At 42.9% G+C, this 19442-nt stretch overlaps 1 protein-coding gene across 1 annotated transcript in view; it reads right to left on the bottom strand.

Moving 5' to 3' along the window:
- The window catches only part of LOC116504002 (calcium-binding mitochondrial carrier protein SCaMC-3-like), a 56133-nt gene continuing 36691 nt past the window's right edge, over positions 1–19442 (bottom strand). The window contains 11 exon segments of the mRNA XM_032210811.1: positions 1–766; positions 2161–2259; positions 2262–2310; positions 2694–2736; positions 2738–2859; positions 5912–6019; positions 8485–8501; positions 8504–8636; positions 10477–10530; positions 10532–10608; positions 10611–10633. Of these exon segments, the coding sequence (XP_032066702.1) occupies positions 582–766; positions 2161–2259; positions 2262–2310; positions 2694–2736; positions 2738–2859; positions 5912–6019; positions 8485–8501; positions 8504–8636; positions 10477–10530; positions 10532–10608; positions 10611–10633 (910 nt within the window). The 3' untranslated portion in view covers positions 1–581.

Here is a 19442-nt window from a genome sequence, read left to right as displayed (position 1 = left end):
AACATCTGCAGAAGAAATCGGTGGACTCCAGGGAATAATCACAGATATCCTAGTGCCAGTCAAATGAATTGTCTCTGAATGTATTCCTCCAGTATTGAAAACTGCTAACAGGAGTTGTTAGGGCTATTTATCAAAAGTCAACCCATTGACATCTGCCAATCAGTGCTCATTTTCCGCTAAATTGTGACGTGGCTGTTAACATGTCACGGTTCTCGTGTTCAGATGTCGGGGACAAGATGCGTATGCAGGAGGTGGCTCAGAAGCATGTCTGTTTGAGACCATCTCTGCAAATTCCAGAATGTGGGCAAGACAAAAATAATTGCCTCCAAGAGGTCACTTTTCCCCCCCCCCACAACCAAGGCCTTCGCAGGATAAACTTGGTTGTTAGTGAGCAAGTTGGCTCTTGTTCATGGAGAAGTTTGTACTTTTGACCAAGGTGGCCCGGACCCAATCATTTCAAACACCCTCTTAAGCTCTCCATTTCGCAGCAATTACCGTAGGATACTCCCACCTTTGCTGCCCCTTCCAACACCCTTCTTGTGAGCTAGGTGCCCTGCACTTTGGTGACACAGGGTCCTCCTTCATCTAGATGTTACTCCCAGAGCCTGCTTCATGTTCTCATAGACGACATAGCTGATGCTCACGGCAGGAATAACCTTCATGAAATTGGGGGCGATGCCACGGTAGAGACCCAGGAACCCTTCCCGGGAAAGGATGTTTCTAAAGAGACCCAGCATGGTTAGCTGTGGTGCACCTTCGATGGATGCTGCAGTGAGAGAGTGAAAAAAAAGAGGAAATATTAGTAGGACGCCTGGCACAACATACCTGATAAACCAGTTCAGACACTCTTGTTTGAATAGCATCACAGGTCCTACATGGCTCAGACTGAAACCCATGGGACAAAGCCTGAAAGTGCAGAGACCGAGAAGGACAGACAGATCAAGGCTGAAGTATTGCATGCCAGAATTCGAACAGGACCTAAAGATAATCTCATAGAATTGAATTGAATTTTATTATTTGTATGCCGCCCTTCTCCGGGAAGGACTCAGGGCGGCGAAACAACTCAAAAAGGGAAAAGGGGGAACATGAACAGAATACAGATAATTAAAATAAGCAAGAATCACACAACCATACAAGTCGAGAGGGGAGGGAACTCATCAACCCCAGGCCTGCCGGCAAAGCCAGGTTTTGACGGCTTTTCAGAAGGCCTGGAGAGAGGTGAGGGTCGAATCCCTGTGGGGAGTTCGTTCCAGAGGGCCGGAGCTGCAAACAGAGAAGGCCTTCCCCCGGGTAGTAGCCAGCGTGGCATTGGCTAGTTGACGGGAACCTGGAGGACGGCCAACCCTGTGTGATCTAATGGGTCTTTGGGAGGTAATTGGCAGCAGGCGGTCTCTCAAGTACCCAGATCAATTGGGATAGACACCCTAGAAACTACGTCTAGACTCTCTCAGAGTCAATGCTCATTGTTTGTATACTAAATTATAAAACCTGAAACAACAAAGAAAACAACCTGATTTCTATTAGTTCTAGCTCCTCATGTGAAAACCGTTCCTCCTTTTTCCTGGAGGAACAGACAACCATAAACATACATGTCAGATTGGAGACCTGTAATTTTAACCTGACTGAGCCCCAGGATGAAATTTTATTTACTTTTCCTATCCCATTTTCCTTCTCATTTTTCTTTCCCACTAATCTCCCCTATGTCTACTCCTCTGTACTAAGATGCCTGCTTAATTATCTTCCCTGTTATGATTAAGGTAAAGGTTCCCGTGCACATATGGGCTAGTCGTTCCTGACTCTAGGGGGCGGTGCTCATCTCCGTTTCAAAGCCAAAAGAGCCAGCGCTGTCCGAAGACGTCTCCGTGGTCATGTGGCCGGCACAACTAAATGTCGAAGGTGCATGGCATGCTGTTTTCCTCCCACCAAAGGGTGGTTCCTATTTTTCTACTTGCATTTTACATGCTTTCGAACTGCTATGTTGGTAGAAGCTGGAACAAGTAACAGGAGCTCACTCCGTTACATAGCAATAGGGATTCGAACTGCCGGCCTTTCTGATCGACAAGCTCAGTATCTTAGTCACTGAGCCACCATATCCCTCCTGTTATGGTTACCCACCTATAATGGCTGTCAACCTTCCCATTGAGGATGCTCCTTTCTTACCTTGTGCCTGCATCCGGGTTCGCACCAGGGCTAGGGGATAGCTGGCAATTTGTCCACAAGTACTGGAGACGGTGCCACAGGCCAAAGAGGACCAAACTCTGGGTCAGCGGTGTTCTTGCTGTACTTCTGTAACCAGGTGTTCTTCAGTGTCTTTGTTGAGAAATGGGAGTAAGGGCATAAGGTGATATGGGCATCAAAAGCTGAGCACAAATAAATTGCAGAAAAGGGAGGGAAGCCAAATAGGAACCCCACTTTTACCCGTGAGTAAGCACTCTTCTAAGTATGAATAACGAATCCTCGAAAAGTGTTCTAAAGAAAGAGCGTGTCCAACCTAGCCTCTTCCTTGGATAACTCCCTTATTCTTTGAACCCAACACCAGAGGTGGGTTCCTACCGGTTTGATAGAACCGGCTCATCAAATCTCCCGAACCGGTTAGAAGAGTTCCACCAGTGGACCCGGAAAGCAGGCCACACCTACAGAAGAGGTTCCAAATCTTTTTGAAACCCACCACTGACCCACACCCAGCCACTGACCTCATAAACAGCCAGATCGATACCAGCATAGGGATAATGCCCAAATATTTGGTAGGTAGCCCTTGTAAAAGGCAGGGATTCCTTCCTTCTGTAGGATCTGCCTGGCACAGTGTGCCCCACCTGAGTACTGGCCTGTCTTGCCGAGGGCCAATCGCGTCTTCATAACCTAGTGGGACGAAAAAATTAATGAATCAGATGTGAAAACAGTCTCGGTACCTGCAATCTGTTTCTTCCAATTTTACATCTTCCTTGCTCCTACTTTCAAGAGTCTTCTGCAAAGTGGTTAGTCAAAATGTAGCACACATTTTCTTTTTCCTGGTGGTTTGTAGGATGTCAATTATAAAAATAGATTGGCCCAGACCATTTTGGTTATGATCCATCTCATGCTACTCTCGGTGAATGGGGTTCCCCACCGCTGCAAAAAAGAAATGACTTTTCCAGTTGTCAATCAATTGTCTCTACCTAAACTGACAGTGTTTTTCTATTGTTTGTTTTGTCCCTCAGATCATGTACTTAAAATTTCTAATTAGGAAAAAAAAACCATTAAGCAATCTATGCGATCTGAAATTGGTGGTACAAATTCTTTACCAGGCTAACATCTGAAATTGATAATGAATTGGAGGAGGATGCCCTTTCAGATCAATAGGGTTGCCGTGATAGGCATTCTGAATTCCTGTGAAAATGTGGAATAACCTAGCTCTGTTGGGAGTCATGATCTCCATTAAAAAACCATTTTCAATCAGGAATACTTAGGATACTGGATGCCTTTTTGCATACTCAGGCTGTGGTGATGACCAAGATTACATATTATCAACTTTAGGTACTAACTTAGCTACTTTCAGCGGGAAAAAATGGAATTGTAACACAGGTCCTAAACTCCTATATCAATTACTGCATGGCTGCCTCTGATAGTTATTTGGAAAACAATGATTAATCTAACCTTATGGCAGCCAAGTTAACCGCAGAACACATATAAGCATTTTAGGAGTTTTGTCGATTAAAGATATATGTTTAAGCTATATTCAAGATGCCATTTTGACGATAGCATCTGAGTGTTGGAATCAGATGTCTAACACAGTGCAACATCCGTGGCTTTTTAAATACAGTGTATGTTTGGTGCTTCTTTTACTTAAATGCTAGATATGATTTATGTTAGCTTATTTTACTGTTTCTATTTTATTGGTGTTTCTATTTATTTGTGTCATTGGTATTGTAGCTGTTATCATGTCTTGGAAATCACGATGACCAAAAGCAGATTAAAATAATCTAAATATGAACAAATCACAAAAATTGGATTTTGGTCTGCTAATGCTGCTTCCTGGATAGCGTTTAGCTAATATCCCGGATAAATTGGAAAGGAAGATTCACGACATATATCTCTGGTATTGGTATTAAGATCACTCTATGTCCCTCTCCTTCCCAACATGGAACCAAGATAGAAAGCAGACGCCTTTCTGAACTTATTATTCGGGCAGAATTATCAATTCTGCCCGAATTTCCCCATGAATATAAGGATGTGTGAGAAGGAACAGCTGTGACACATCCATTCGTGTGCAGCGCTCAACTTTCTCCTTACCGACATTCTCTTTATGTAAACTACAAGTACAATGGAAAAATCTTATCTCAAATTGGCATACTGGCCATATATATATATAGCATTCATTTTATATCAAAAAAGTATACTAAGATTGTACTAAGAAAGGTGCTATAAAGGAATAGAACACAGTATACCCCATACATTATCCTGGTCATACCTGGAATGAACTGCATTCTGAGCCTCTACCAGCAGTTTAAGAAGGAATTCCACAGTTAGGTAAATGCCCTCTCCTCTCCTCCCTACCAACCTTTGAGTAACTCTTGGTATGAGATTAAAATTGTATTTACTCTGGGCGGGACTGATTTATGTCATTACCTAAAGAAGCACATGCACTGTTAATATATATAATAAGTAAGCAGACTGAATGCTCATTCATCCTAACTAATAAATCATGGAAAAGTCATTTGATAAAGTTTGGTTGGACACCATCCAAAAACACCATTATTAGTACACTACAGCAAAATACAATTCTTATATCCTTTATTCAAATGAATCTACTTAGTAGCATCTGCTGAGTAGTGTTCACATTTGCCTGAAGCTCCTAATGTATCTATTTTACCTATTTTTCCCCTATTGTTATCATCACAATGGACCATATTTCCAATGATTCCCTTCATTTTAAAATCTAAGCAATGTTCTGTGCTCATATTTTTGCACCTCTTCTGATTGGTCAGTTCATAATAAATGATAAAACATTCTGGAGATGCTTTTGTAAACTTGCAAAGCCCTCTACTTCCTCACAAGCTGATAGAAAAAGACTAAGAAATTAGAAAGACATCTTTCTAAACCTAAACCTTTCTAAATTTTAGAAAGAACTCTTAGGAGACATCTAAGAAGATTATTGGGGAATAAAACTACTAAATTGGAAATAATTGCAGCGGAAGCCTAAACCTGACCCTATGGTGATGGTTGGCTTGGACCATTCTTGGAATTTGCTCTACATGGGGCTACCCTTGAAAAGCGTTCAGAGACTACAGCTAGTCCAGAATGCAGCCGCGCAAGCGATATTGGGTGTACCAAGATACACCCATATTACACCTGTCCTCTGCGAGCTGCACTGGCTGCCAATTGGTCTCCGGACGCAATTCAAGGTGTTGGTTATTACCTTTAAAGCCCTACATGGCTCAGGACCAGCGTATCTGCGAGACCGCCTACGCCATACACCTCCCAACGGCCGATAAGATCCACAGGTTAGGCCTCCTTCGGATACCGTCAGCCGGACAGTGTCGCATGGCGGGCCCCCGAGGAGAGCCTTCTCTGTGGCTGCTCCGACCCTGTGGAATCAGCTACCCCCAGAGGCCGGACCTTACCCACACTCATGGCCTTCAGGAAAGCCGTAAAACCTGGCTGTTCCAGCAGGCCTGGTGCTGTTGACTTTATTGTTAAGGTCCAGCCCCGATTAGAACGTATGTGTATTGTGAATTTTAAACTATTTTTTTTATTTATTTGCTTTTCTTTTTTCTTCTTTCGTTGTAAGCCGCCCGGAGTTCTCCGGATTGGGCGGCCTATAAATTTAATAAATGAAATGAATTGTTTGAGGTGTATACATTTGATTAAAAGGTCACTTGTTGGTAGAGGCATGGCCTTCAGACACCATAGTACCAAAGAAGGGCAATTTTACCTCCATGGGGTAGATTATGGTCTGTGCGGTGGCCCCAGCCAGTGAGCCAGCGACAAATCTCTCCTGTACCCTCAAAGTTTCCTGTTGCCCACGAATTGCTCGCTTTATCTGGAAAGAAAACAAGGGATATAGTCAGCCTGGGGACTCCTCCATTTTCATCTCAATTAACCGAGTAAGGGCAGCACGCATAGAAATTACTACATTTTATATCCGGGGGAATATCGGGGATGGTATGTTGCTGCACTGGGATATCAGTTTTTGTAGGGATTTCAGTACAAGCAATGAAATCTTCACTAAACTTGACTAGATCAGTTGCTTCGTTTAGCTGAAATTTAGATTGAAGGAGAACAATGTTGGAACATATAGAATTTCGTGACCCGTTCAAAACCGCGGTCCACTAAAGCCGCCCGATCAAGCGCGTACGTGACGTCATCAGCAGCGCGACAAATAAAATTAAAATAATTAAATTAAAATTAAATAAAATTAAAGCAAGCCGATTCACATAAAGGTAAGGGTTAGGTTTAGGTTTAGGGTTAGGTTAAGGGTTAGGGTTAGGTTTAGGGTTACGTTAAGCGTTAGGGTTAGTTTAGGGTTACGTTAAGGGTTAGCATTAGGTTTAGCGTTAGGTTAAGGGTTAGGTTTAGGGTTAGGTTAAGGGTTAGGCTTAGGATTAGGTTTAGGTTAGGTTTGGGGGGGTTAGGGTAAGGTTTTCGCGTAATTTAATTTACCGCTCACAGCGTGCCGTTTTCATCGCGCTGTGATGATGTCACGTACGCGCTTTCGTTGAGCGCGGCTTAGTCTACCGCGGATTTGTGGTGGAACCTAGAATTTTTGTTATTGATTAGTCTTCTTCTCAACTTTTTTCCCAGGAGTTCAAGACATCACCCACCAGACTTCCTTCTCCTATTTTATTCTCAGAAGCGACTGAACTTGGCAATTTGTCCCAAAGCATCCAGTGCAGAAAGCAGAGTTGAATCTGAGGACTCCCATTCCTAGTCCACCATCTAACCTACTATTCTTTTTGCAACAGATTACCAGGGGGGAATACCAGGCAGAAAGCATGGTATTTGGCTCTGAATAAACTTATAGTCCAGCTGTGACAGCAAGCTTGTAATCTGGGAGTCCTTCTGGATTCATGGTTCCTTTAAGAAGAGCGGATAGAAGCCTGGTTAAGAAAGACTTTGCTCACGTTTGGCTGATGCTTTTCAAAAATAGGGGACACTAGAAACTATCATCCTTTGCCTTGTTGTAAAGGATGGACAAGTACAATTTGTTTTTTAAAAAGTATACTTTTTTATTTTCCATTTTCATAACATATATCACATGTATACTATTACATAGCCAATATCCCTATTGTATTAAGTAGTAATTACATCAGTTTCCTCTTGTCATCAATGCCCAGAAAGATAACAAACCCATTATGGCTCTTCTGCTCTCCATACACCTCTTTCTTCTACCTCTCTCCTACCTCCTTTCTCCCTCCATCATCCTTTCTACTCTTTTTCCCCTTCCTTTCTCCTTCTCCTCTCTCTTCATTCCACTCCTCCTTATCCTCCTCATCTTCCCCCTTACCCTCTCTCCTATCCCTGTCTTCCCATCTTCTTCTCTCCTCTGTTTCCCACTCTTCCTCCCATTGGTGTATTTCAGCTTCCATATCAATATACTTAACATATCCTAGTTTAAAGAAAAATAATCGAAAAAGATAAAACCCATTATTAGCTCTTCTGCTCTCCATAACCTCTTTCTTCTACCTCTCTCCTACCCTCCTTTCTTCCCTCCATCATCCTTTTCTACTCTTTTTCCACTTCCTTTCTCTTCTCCTCTCTTCATTCCCTCCTCCTTATCCTCCTCATCTTCCCCCCTTACCCTCTCTCCTATCCCTCTCTTCCCATCTTTCTTCTCTCCTCTGTTTCCCACTCTTCCTCTTATTGGTGTATTTCTGCTTCTGAGCAAACTCCATTCTATGTTGATGGTATTTATGCTTCCATATCAATATACTTAACATATCTTAGTTTTAAAGAAAAAAATAAGAGAAGACAGTATACATGGGCAATCATATTACTTAAAATCTAACACCCCTCGTCAGCCTAATATTCATCCCTCCCTCCCACTCACCCCCAGCCTTCCCTCCCCGACTTCCCAGAACCCATACACGGTATAAATCTTTAACAAAACAGTCTAAAATATATTGGAAAAAGAATAAAAAGTTGATAACATCTTTACATTGAACTTAGCTCCTCCTTGCTAGGCTAACTTAAACAATTTATATCATTCCTGATCTAATCATAAGCTATCTGGAATTTCTTAGTCCCATATTTATTTTGTATATAATCGATACAGTTTTCCCCAGTCTCGTTATATCTCTCGTTTGAGTGGTCCTTAAGATATGCAGATGTACAATTTGTACTGTGGAGCTGCCACATTGGCAAGTTAGGCTGGTACAAAATATGCCATCCAACTGAGAAGGGATGTCATCTACTATCATAACACCTCCTACTTTTGAGAGCTGCAACGGTTGAGGCTTGCTTGTGGGTATTAAGTGTGCAGAGCTGCAGACACCTTTCAAGTCATACCTGCTCATAAGCCATGACTTGATGGCAGATTCGGGTGCAATCTTGAGAACGTTGATGCCATTGCCCCGCCACAGCGAGCAAGATGCCTCCTCGTAAATCATGCCTTTCAGTCCACCAAGCACATTCATGCTGTTGTTCTTCGATGCATGGACCTGCAGGAAAAGAGGCAGACACAAGTTAATCCCTGCCTACTCTATGAGAAGCTCTTGCCGATGACATAAAACAAGAGTAACCATTTCATTTCATTTGTCTTGTATGCCGCCCATCCCGGAGGACTCCGGGCGGCTCACAATAGACAAGGGAAGGGGGATAAATAGATAAGACAACACTTTAAAAAGATGCAACATTCACAATTTCTGTGGGGCTGGATGTTTCACAAGCCCCCCGGCCTGCTGGAGCAGCCAGGACTTGGTGGCTTTGTGGAAAGGCCAGGAAGTAGTAAGGGTCCGGATCTCCACGGGGAGATCGGTTCCAGAGGCTGGAGCTGCAACAGAGAAGGCTCTCCCCCCGGGGAGTCGCCAGCCGACATTGGCTGGCAGATGGAATCCGGAGGAGACCTAACCTGTGATATCTTATCGGTCTGAGGGAGGGTAATCGGCAGGAGGCGGTCTCACAGGCACCCAGGTCCGATGCCATGTAGGGCTTTATAGGTAGCGACCAGCACCTTGAAGGCGGATTCAGAGACTAATGGGTAGCCAGTGCAGCTCGCGGAGGATAGGTGTGACGTGGGTGTACCTAGGTGCACCCACAATCGCTTGCGCGGCTGCATCTGGACTAACTGAAGTCTTCGAACACTCTTCAAGGGCAGACCCATGTAGAGCGCGTTACAGTAGTCAACCATGTACTGTATGTGACAACATTGTACTGTTGGAGGGCTATTGAGGGTCTTTTAAGACCTTTAAAAATGGAGGCAATGTGAAAGACCTACATTATATAACTCTTATAATTCTTACTCATCAAATCTCTTAACTGCAATACTGTTAAAGCTGAAAAAGAGGGACTGGCTATACGTTCATCTTCCAAATATTAGAAAGTTGAGGCAGCCTCTGAATTATAGAATATAAAGAAAACATTAGCTATGTTTGTTGAAGTTAAGCCTCTGCATTCAAGGGTGACAGGATGGAATGACACTTTGGGGGGGTATTACGTGTGTTCATTCACAAGACCTCTTTAACCATTTGCCTGAAATGGTATAGGGTTCTCGCCTGAACAGGGGGTTGGACTAAAAGACCTTCAAGTTCCCTTCCAACTCTTGCTATTCTGTTAACATTCAAGCCTCTTGTTGAGTCGTTCTTTTGCTTCCACCTATCATTCAGCATGCAATTCAGGTGGAGAAGACTACATTTCTTTTCTATTAAAATCTTGCTTTGATTGGCAGGCAGGCTGCTAAGAGTCCAATTGTGCCAATGAGGAGGGAAGATGGGAAAAGTCATCCAGCACACAATCAGTGGTGGGATTCAGCCGCTTCGCACCTACTCGGGAGAACCGGTTGTTAACTTTCTAAGCAGTTCAGAGAACTGGTTGTTGGAAGAAATCTCCTTTTGTTTTTTTTCCCCACTTTCCAGGGCTAATCCTGTAAGGAAGGCAGGAAGGAAACATTCTGGTGTTGTTTCTAGCCTAATCTTTATTAACCTGCTACAGAAACTGCCTCTTCGGTTACCCCTATTCCATTGTAACAGCTAAGGCGAAGCGCCCATCGACCTTGAGTTGGCCACGCCCACCAAGTCACATGACCACCAAGCCCCACCTACCCTGCTGGTCATTAGGGCAGAGAAACGGTTGTTTAAATTATTTGAATCCCACCACTGACATAAAAGTATATTTTGGACAACTACTCACTACACCTATGAAGATAATTTCCCCAAAAGCCCCTGTTTCCCCCCCTTTTCCCTTTGCATTTCTCTCCCCAGGAATCGTTACTGCTTTCCAGGTACTGTTGCAAGGCATAACCCCACTCCCCTTTCTCAATCACAAATGCTTGTTAGCTCTTGCCTGCATGAAAACTTTCAATCGATCCAACGGTGCAGTTCCGGTCCGAGAGACAGCGGCCAGCCATAGCTCCAGCTATGAGTTGTTTCCACCACATCCCAGTTTTCTTCTCTTTCTCAGAAAACTCATCAGGACAGTGAGGCATTCTCCAATGTCAATGGACCTATCAAGACAAGGGAAAAAAAAAATAAGGGGTCAAGCACTATTGGGAGAAATACGCTAGAGGCAAAAGTAACGGGCGAATATTCTAAAGGAAGTCATCTTCAATTTTCATTATACTGAACTCAACTCCTCTTATTGGTGTATTTCAGCTTCTGAGCAAACTCCATTCTATGTGATGGTATTTATGCTTCCATATCAATATACTTAACATATCTAGTTTTAAAGAAAAAAATAAGAGAAGACAGTAACATGTGCAATCATATTACTTGCACATGCGCAGTGGTTAAATGCAGCACTGCAGGCTACTGCTAGATCAGCAGTTCAGCGGTTCAAATCTCACCGGCTCAGGGTTGACTCAGCCTTCCATCCTTCCGAGGTGGGTAAAATGAGGACCCGGATTGTTGGGGGCAATATGCTGACTCTCTGTAACCGCTTAGAGAGGGCTGAAAGCCCTATGAAGCGGTATATAAGTCTACTGCTATTACTTTAAAATCTAACACCCTCGTCAAGCCTAATATATATCCCTCCCTCCCACTCACCCCCAGCCTTCCCTCCCTATCAAACGCTATTGATAGGGTTATTTTATTGGGTTATTATACTGATCATCAAAATCCAAACAGATAAGGATGGGCAATCAAATATTAAACAGCTGGAATTGAAGTTGAACCCAGGGTCAGAATGCTGGGGATCGCAACTCTGCATAACTGCTCAAAAAGCAAGTTCTATCCCACCTTCCTGGTGAAGAAAGCTTACAGAACACTTTATTTCCATAAACCTTTTAACCAAATTAAGTCGCTAGAAATGTATTCGTCTTCTCACATTCTGGCCTCTATTCTTCTCCACTGACAAGCAAAGGCTTCCTACCACGCGTGGCACGACAAAACGCGCTCGACTAAGCCGCGCCCGATTAAACCGCGTCGCTGACGTCATCAACAGGGCGACAACAGGGGGCGCGGAGAAAGAAGGGCGCTTTAAATAGCGCTTTAAAAGCAAGACATTCAGTTAAGGTAAGGGTTAGCTTTAGGGTTAGCTTTAGGGTTAGGTTCAGGGTTAGGGTTAGGTTTAGGGTTAGGTTAAGGGCTAGGGTTAGGTTAGGGTTAGGTTAAGGGTTAGGGTTAGATTTAGGGTTACATTAAGGTTTAGGGTTAGGTTTAGGGGGGTTAGGTTTAGGTTTAGGGTTAATTTTAGGTTTAGCGTTTACAGCGTGCTTCTGTCTCCACCCTGTTGTCGCCCTGTGATGACGTCAGCTACGCGGTTTCGTCGAGCGCCCTTTAGTCGAACGCGGTTTTGTGGTGGAACCCCTACCACGGACTGCTGTTGAGCCTTCCTACACTCCTGTTTCCAAAAATTTCTGAGTATGGAATTAACCGCATCCCACGCACATCAGGGGTTGTAATCACAATGAAGCTTGCATGGTTAGCTGACGACCTGTTGGAAATCCTGCTCAAAGGAGGTTAATATTGAAAGCACTGTGCTCAAGAACTCACATAACTGAATAAAAAATGAAACCAGGCCGGCACACATAATAAGACTATTTTGCGAGAAGCTATAAAAATGGCAGGGATTATCATATTAAAATAGTCATAAGCATCAATGTATATCCTTATCTAAACTAGAAAAAAAAAAAACAGCCAAAACATCTTGGTCTCTGCCCATTGCTCCTTTCTGTGTTGGCATTAATCCTTAGAGGTTTCCTTAGTCATCCTTTTTTTCCCTTTTCTCAACATCACAGGTTAAAGTCTTTTTACCTGCTCCTTTTAAGTATGAAAAATAAAGTAATCCAAAAGGAGAAACTAGAGACCGGATCAACGTAAGATTTATAAACTGAATTGTGTAATAAGAATGCAGCCCATACTGTGAACTCTGCAAATTCAAAACATTCCCAGCCAAAATGTTCCTTAAAAACACTAAATGTAGCTTCTAAGGCAAAACAACCAATTCATTTAACGTTACTTTTCATTTTAAAGGCCCTGGAAAATGCACAGGTCTACTGGGAACAGAATGATACAGTGCAGCTGGGATAGTAAATTGATTCAATAGCAGCAACATAAAAGACCAGAAAAACCAGATTAAAATATCTTCTCAATCAGGCAGCTCACAGATGACCTAGGGCAAGAATAGATTCCCGGGGTTTATCTTGAGGATAAAATGTTATTATGGTAAGCTCCTTGGAGGAAAGGCAGAATAAAAACACTGTATAACAAACCCAATGAATTTATTCCAATCAAACTGCAAAAATACATAATTATGCAAAGAATAACCACAAAGAAACCAGTTGCTTCAGTGTTTAGCAGAAAGTGCAGAGGATAGAGGTAGCATACAGAGATATGGTTTGTAGGGTCTGATTAAAATTTAAGGGGTCTTAAATACCTCTAGCTGGCAATTATTATGCAAAATAATTCCACCAGTTTCTAATGTATATAGATTTGATTGGGGGGGGGGGACAGAACAGAACAAAACAGATCCTCAATACTTGAGCTGGATTATGAGAAGATTGGGAGAAATTATGATGATGTAATACTAGAAAAGTACAATCAGATTTACTCAAACAATCTTCAATCTATTTAATAGACTCGAATGAATGAATGAATGAATGAATGAATATATATATATATATATATATATATATATATATATATATATATATATATATATATATATATTTGTTGTATTTGTGCTGATAAACAAAAATGTAACAAAAAGGCAACAGTAAAAATATTGGGTTTCTGCCTGGATGGTCTCTTGTGATTTTTACAAACCCTGGTAAGCCCCAATTATGGGAGGAAGCTAACTGCTTCCATCATCTGTCAATCGGCTCGTCACAAAAGTCCATCATGACAGAAACCCCATATTTTTACTGTTGCCTTTGTTATATTTGTGTTTTTTTTATTTGTGCTGATATCAGTATTAATACTAGATAGATAGATAGATAGATAGATAGATAGATAGATAGATAGATAGATATAGATATAGATATAGATATAGATATAGATATAGATATAGATATAGATAGATATAGATATAGATATAGATACAGATATAGATATGTATTGTGTCATGTATTGGGTTCGATTCCTAGTAAGGGCATGGCTAGCTGATTAGAGCTAAATAGCTTGAAATAGATCTATACTAGTCTCCCTTTATTTATTTATCAACACAAATGCAGCACACACAAACACACACACACACACACACACACACACACGTATTTAGTGTCACAACCCCTGGTATGCCCAAATATGGGAGGAGGCATACTGCTTCCTTTCTCTGTCCATCGGCTCATCACAAGAGACCATCCAGACAGAAAGCCAATATTTTTACTGTTGCCTTTGTTACATTTGTGTTGTATTTGTGCTGATAAATAAATCTGATCTATACTAGTCTCCCTTTATTTATTTATCAGCACAAACACAACACAACACAACACACACACACACACACACACACACACATATATATATATTAAAGGGGCAAAACAGACTCAAGTGCTGCTTTTTTATTTACCAACACCAGAAGCAGAAATTAATTCTGCATGGAGCCCAGTTTCTATAAACAGGCCTCCTGCCAAGGTCCCTGTATTCCTCTTTTATGACGAGCTACAAGATGTAAACAGAATCAAGGGGCTCAGTGGGGCAAAAGAACTAGAAGCCTAAGCAATCTGGCGTGCAGAGCAAAGAAGAAGAATCCTGCAGAAGGAAGCACCGCCTGACCTACCAGATCAAAGTCTCCCACGATGGACTCCAAGCCTTTGCCTTGTCGATGGTCAGCCTCCCAGAGTTTTACCAGGGTCAGCAGCTGTGCATCCCCATGGATCCCTGAGGCACTGGGGCCCTTCCTGATAGAAAAAAGCTTTTCCATGATGGGCAAAAGGATAGGCCAGATGAGGAGAAGGCAAGAAGAAGGGACGCAGCCAAGCCCTCCAGCAACCTCCTAATGGGATTGAAGAGCTAAAAGTGGATGGGGAGGGGCTTGAAAGAGTCGATCCTATCAGCGTTTGCGGATTATAGGATGGGAAATGGACCTGCTCCGATCCGAGCAGGAAATCAGAAGCTGAGAAAGGACCAGATCTTTGGGAAAGGATGGACTTGTGAAACATTTTGATGCGGAAGAAGGCGAATTCAAGTGAAGCCTGGCTCCCACCAAACAGAATGTAGAGCAGTGTTTCTCAACCTTGGCAACTTGAAGATGTCCGGACTTCAACTCCCAGAATTCCCCAGCCAGCATTCGCTGGATGTCCGGACTTCAACTCCCAGAATTCCCCAGCCAGCGAATGCTGGCTGGGGAATTCTGGGAGTTGAAGTCCGGACATCTTCAAGTTGCCAAGGTTGAGAAACACTGATGTAGAGTATAATTCATTTGACATTTTCCTAACTTTGAAATAAAAGGACATTGCACTCTTTTTTTTTCATTTTAACACAATGTTATCCATTGAAATGGGGCTTTGCAGGAAACCTTCCCATGGATTGCATACAGATTCTATACATCTCCCCAAGCTTCTCAGCAGATTGGTAACATGAACTTTCTTTTGGTCTCCATTCTATTCCAATCAATAAACTCCTCATTATTTTCTGAGAATAAGGACTGGAATTCCAACCATCTTCTATCCTTATTAATCTCAAAGTACAACACAAAACAGAAGAATACTTCTGCTGAGATCAGATGATCAGACATCCCAATTTTTCTAATACAATCCTGGTTTAGGGTAAACTCCCTGTCCCCCAAAGTAGGAAAACATTAGTTTCTAGGAATACATCCAGCAATAGCAGGATAAGTAGCAGGAGGTTAGCAATAGCAATAGCAGTTAGACTTATATACCGCTTCATAGGGCTTTCAGCCCTCTCTAAGCGGTTTACAGAGTCAGCATATCGCCCCCAACAATCCGGGTCCTCATTTCACCCACCTTGGAAGGATGGAAGGATGAGTCAACCTTGAGCCAGTGAGATTAGAACCGCTGAACTGCAGATAACAGTCAGCTGAAGTGGCCTGCAGTACTGTACCCTAACCACTGCGCCACCTCGGCTTCAGCTGCAAGACCATCAGATGATTAATACCAGCCACAATGCAGGAAATAGCTTCCATTTCAACACTTACTGAGCTGATAGCTATCGTTTTTGGGGGCAGCAAATGTCTGAATTTAATTTATTCCATTTGATAAGGCAAATGCTATACCCTGGATGGTCAGTAGATGGCAGCAGCTGGTGTTCTTTATATCTCACCGCTGCCATTTAGTGGATGCTGTAGCCTAGATATTTGCAGCCCTAATTGTGCCTGCTAGAGTAGTTGATGTTTTGGATTAATATGGCAGTAATAAACATATGCAAATTAATGGTTTTTACTCTTGGAAATAGCAGTAGACTTATATACCGCTTCATAGGCCTTTCAGGCCTCTCTAAGCGGTTTACAGAGAGTCAGCATATTGCCCCCAACAATCTGGGTCCTCATTTTACCCACCTCGGAAGGATGGAAGGCTGAGTCAACCCTGAGCCAGTGAGATTTGAACCGCTGACCTGCTGATCTAGCAGTAGCCTGCAGTGCTGCATTTAACCACTGCGCCACCTTGGCTCTAGTCATCGTGTGTTAATTTAAAACACATGATGGTTGGTAGATTCTACTTGACATAGCCTAGAAAACTTCTACTTTCTCTCTGCTCAGCACATCTGCTACAGATGACTTTGGGTTTAAATATAAACTTTAATCTGCCCTATTTCAATCAACCGATGAGATTAACACAGCGAGAAGATAGAGAACCTTGGCTAAGAGCCAGCCCAGAGATAACAAATTTTTCAGATCCTCTTTTTCCTAGAGGATCCTCAGAGGGACATACGTATTTGGAAACCCAGATCAAAGGCAAATGTAACCTTTGAAATGCATACACGGAAGTTTTGGCATGTTGTAAAAAAGAGTTTTCAGGCTCCATCACAAAGATCACAAAAATTGCGTAAGTCAAATAGCGCTCATTCCAAGGCAGAGGAATTCCTACTAATCAAAACCAAAGATAAAAATCAAGGCTTGGCCCCTTCCCATACCAGAAGAATTCTGCTGGGAAGGATCTATCCAAATGAAATCTCTTGCCCACGGCAAAGAATGAATGGCCTCTGCTACACAAGTGAGACCATCAGATGGCTTGACTATTAAAGGATCATTGTTCAATTTTCCAAAAGAAAAGAAAGAATATATTCCAAGCATGCGGTCAGGGAAAAACCCTCACAATTCCAGATGGAACAAAACTGATTGGCGGGGGGAATGGAAGAAAAAAAGAGATGGTTTAAATCAAAGGCAATATCTCACACACCAAATACGGGTAGTCTTTTACTTACAACCACAATTGAGCCCAAAATTTCTGTTGCTAAGTGAGACATTTATTAAGTGAGTTTCGCCCGATTTATGTCCTTTCTTGCCACAATTAGATTCGAACTTATATACAGCTTTATGGCCCTCTCTACGCCGTTTACAGAGTCAGCATATTGCCCCCAACAACAATCCGTGTCCTCATTTTACCCACCTCAGAAGGATGGAAGGCTGAGTCAACCTTGAGCCTGGTGAGATTTGGAACTGCCAAATTGTAGGCAGATGGCAGCCAGCAGAAGTAGCCTGCAGTACTGCACTCTAACCACTGCGCCACCATAGCTTAGTTGTTAAGTGTATCGCTACAGTTGATAAGTTGGTTGTTAAGTTAATCAATTTCCCCATTGACTCTGCTTGTCAGAAGGTCACAGAAGGTGATCACGTGGGACACAGAACAGTCATAAATATAAACCCGTTGCCAAACATCTGAATGTTGATCATAGGATTATGGGAGTGCTGCCAAGGTTGAAACTCTGAAGAACGGCCGTAAGTCACATTTTTCAGTGCTGTTGTAACTCTGGACGGTTAGTAAATGAAGTGTAAGTTGAGGACTACATGTATGTTTTCTGTCTCTCTGTTGCTGCTTTCTACCTGGCCCTCTAGCTGAAGCCCACTTCCCTCCCTCCTCACACTTCTATCATGCAAAGGCATACCTCCCACACCCCTTGTTCCTTCTGTATTCTAATTTCCCTAGTCACATAATTTCCTCCACAAGTAGATAAATACCCAAGGGTGGGAACTGAATCAGTAAGTTAAAACCACAAGGAAAAAGTTTCAGACCAGACATCAGGTGAAACCCTGACTTTGTACAGAGTTCAAAGCTGTAAGCCGGTGGAACAAGGAACCACACGAAGCAGTCATTCTCCTTTCGTTGGAGGTTTATTCTGCTAATAATCACTGACTGAGATGGGGGGCCATAGAAATTAAATAAATAAATAAATCCTGCGCTGAGAGGACATTGATGATATCTAAAGTCCCTTCCACCCAGGGGTGGGTTTCAACCAGTTCGCGGTGGTCCCTGCGAACCGGTTGGTCGCCGAACCCGGAGTAAGTAACTTCCGGGAATGGCGAAGGGCGCGCCTGCCCGCCCCGCGGTCCTTACCCGGTTTTGACAAGTTCTGCGCTTCCACGCATGCGCAGGACGCATACAGCACCTGCGCGATCATCCAGGAGCAGCTGGAGCGTCGCACAGACGCTAGTACGCATGCGTGCACCGCGCGCGTGCACGAGGACGCCGCCGGCCCCGTTCCAACTGGTTCAGTTGGAACGGGGCGAGAAATCCACCCCTGCTTCCACCCTATGATTCGTTGGTTCACCGACAAATGCGCGCTCGACAAAACCGCGTCGACAAAACCGCGGCAACAAAAAAAACGTGAGTTCGAAATCGCGCCGATGAATGAGTGTAGAAGCGCGCCGACAACAGCGCGCCTTCAGTGAACAAGTAATAACAACCAAATAACTCTAACCCTAACCCTAAACGTAACCCTAAACCTAACCCTAAACAGAACCCTGAACCTAACCCTTACCTTAACTGAAATCGCGCTTTTGTGGGCGTGGTTTTGTTGGCGCGTTGTTGTGGGCGCGTGTATGATGTCGCGGTTTTTGTTGCCGCGGTTTCGTCGGCGCGCTTTTGACGTGCGTGCATTTGTTGGGTCACGGATTTTGTTTACATCCTATGTTTTTGTATAGAAAGGCCAACTGAGTAAATCTGTTCCCTTTTTCTGGCATTGCATGTCCATCTTTAATAAATTATATCATTTCAGCATCTTAGGGGTTTTTTTTTCCCCCTTTCCCTTTTTGTCTAACTTCCATAGATGCCTTCCTTCCTTATGTCATAAAGATAACTTTAACACAGCATTTCTCAAACTTGGCAACCTGAAGATGTGTAGATTACAACTCCCAGAAATCCTGAAGTCCAGACATCTGAAGGTTGCCAAGTGGGGAAAGATACTGTTTTAACATGTTTCGCCCATGTGTGTTTACAGACTTCAACCCCAGCCAATATCTGCAATATTCAGGGAAGCAGGAAAGAAGTCAGAGAATATAAGATAAATTTCCAGGTTACTCGTTTCTTGACTGATTTGCCAAAATCACAGACTTTCTAATTGGTGTGTGTGTGTGTGTGTGTGTCCATGTAGATGGGGAGGATGTAAAATGCACAGTTGGAAGAAATATAATTGCTTTTAAAATGACAGAATTCAGCCACTCAGGTTTATGAATAAATAAAATCCCTCGAATTAGAATCTGTGTTTTAGCTAGAAAGCTTGTGGTTTAAAGTCGGCTATGAAATGGAGATTGTAAAGTAAATGTTATTTTAGTGTAGGCAACATAATGCTTATGAGCACCCATTAGCATCCCATGTGGCATCTCTACCCTGCCTCAAAAAAAGAAAGGACATTAATAATGCATTTTAAAATTTAGCGAGACTCTCGACAACTCTACCACTGGACTACAGCAGTCAG

Source organism: Thamnophis elegans, chromosome 2 (genome assembly GCF_009769535.1).
Source record: "Thamnophis elegans isolate rThaEle1 chromosome 2, rThaEle1.pri, whole genome shotgun sequence".
Taxonomy (NCBI): Eukaryota; Metazoa; Chordata; class Lepidosauria; order Squamata; family Colubridae; genus Thamnophis; species Thamnophis elegans.
This window is presented reverse-complemented; position numbering and strand designations above follow the sequence as displayed.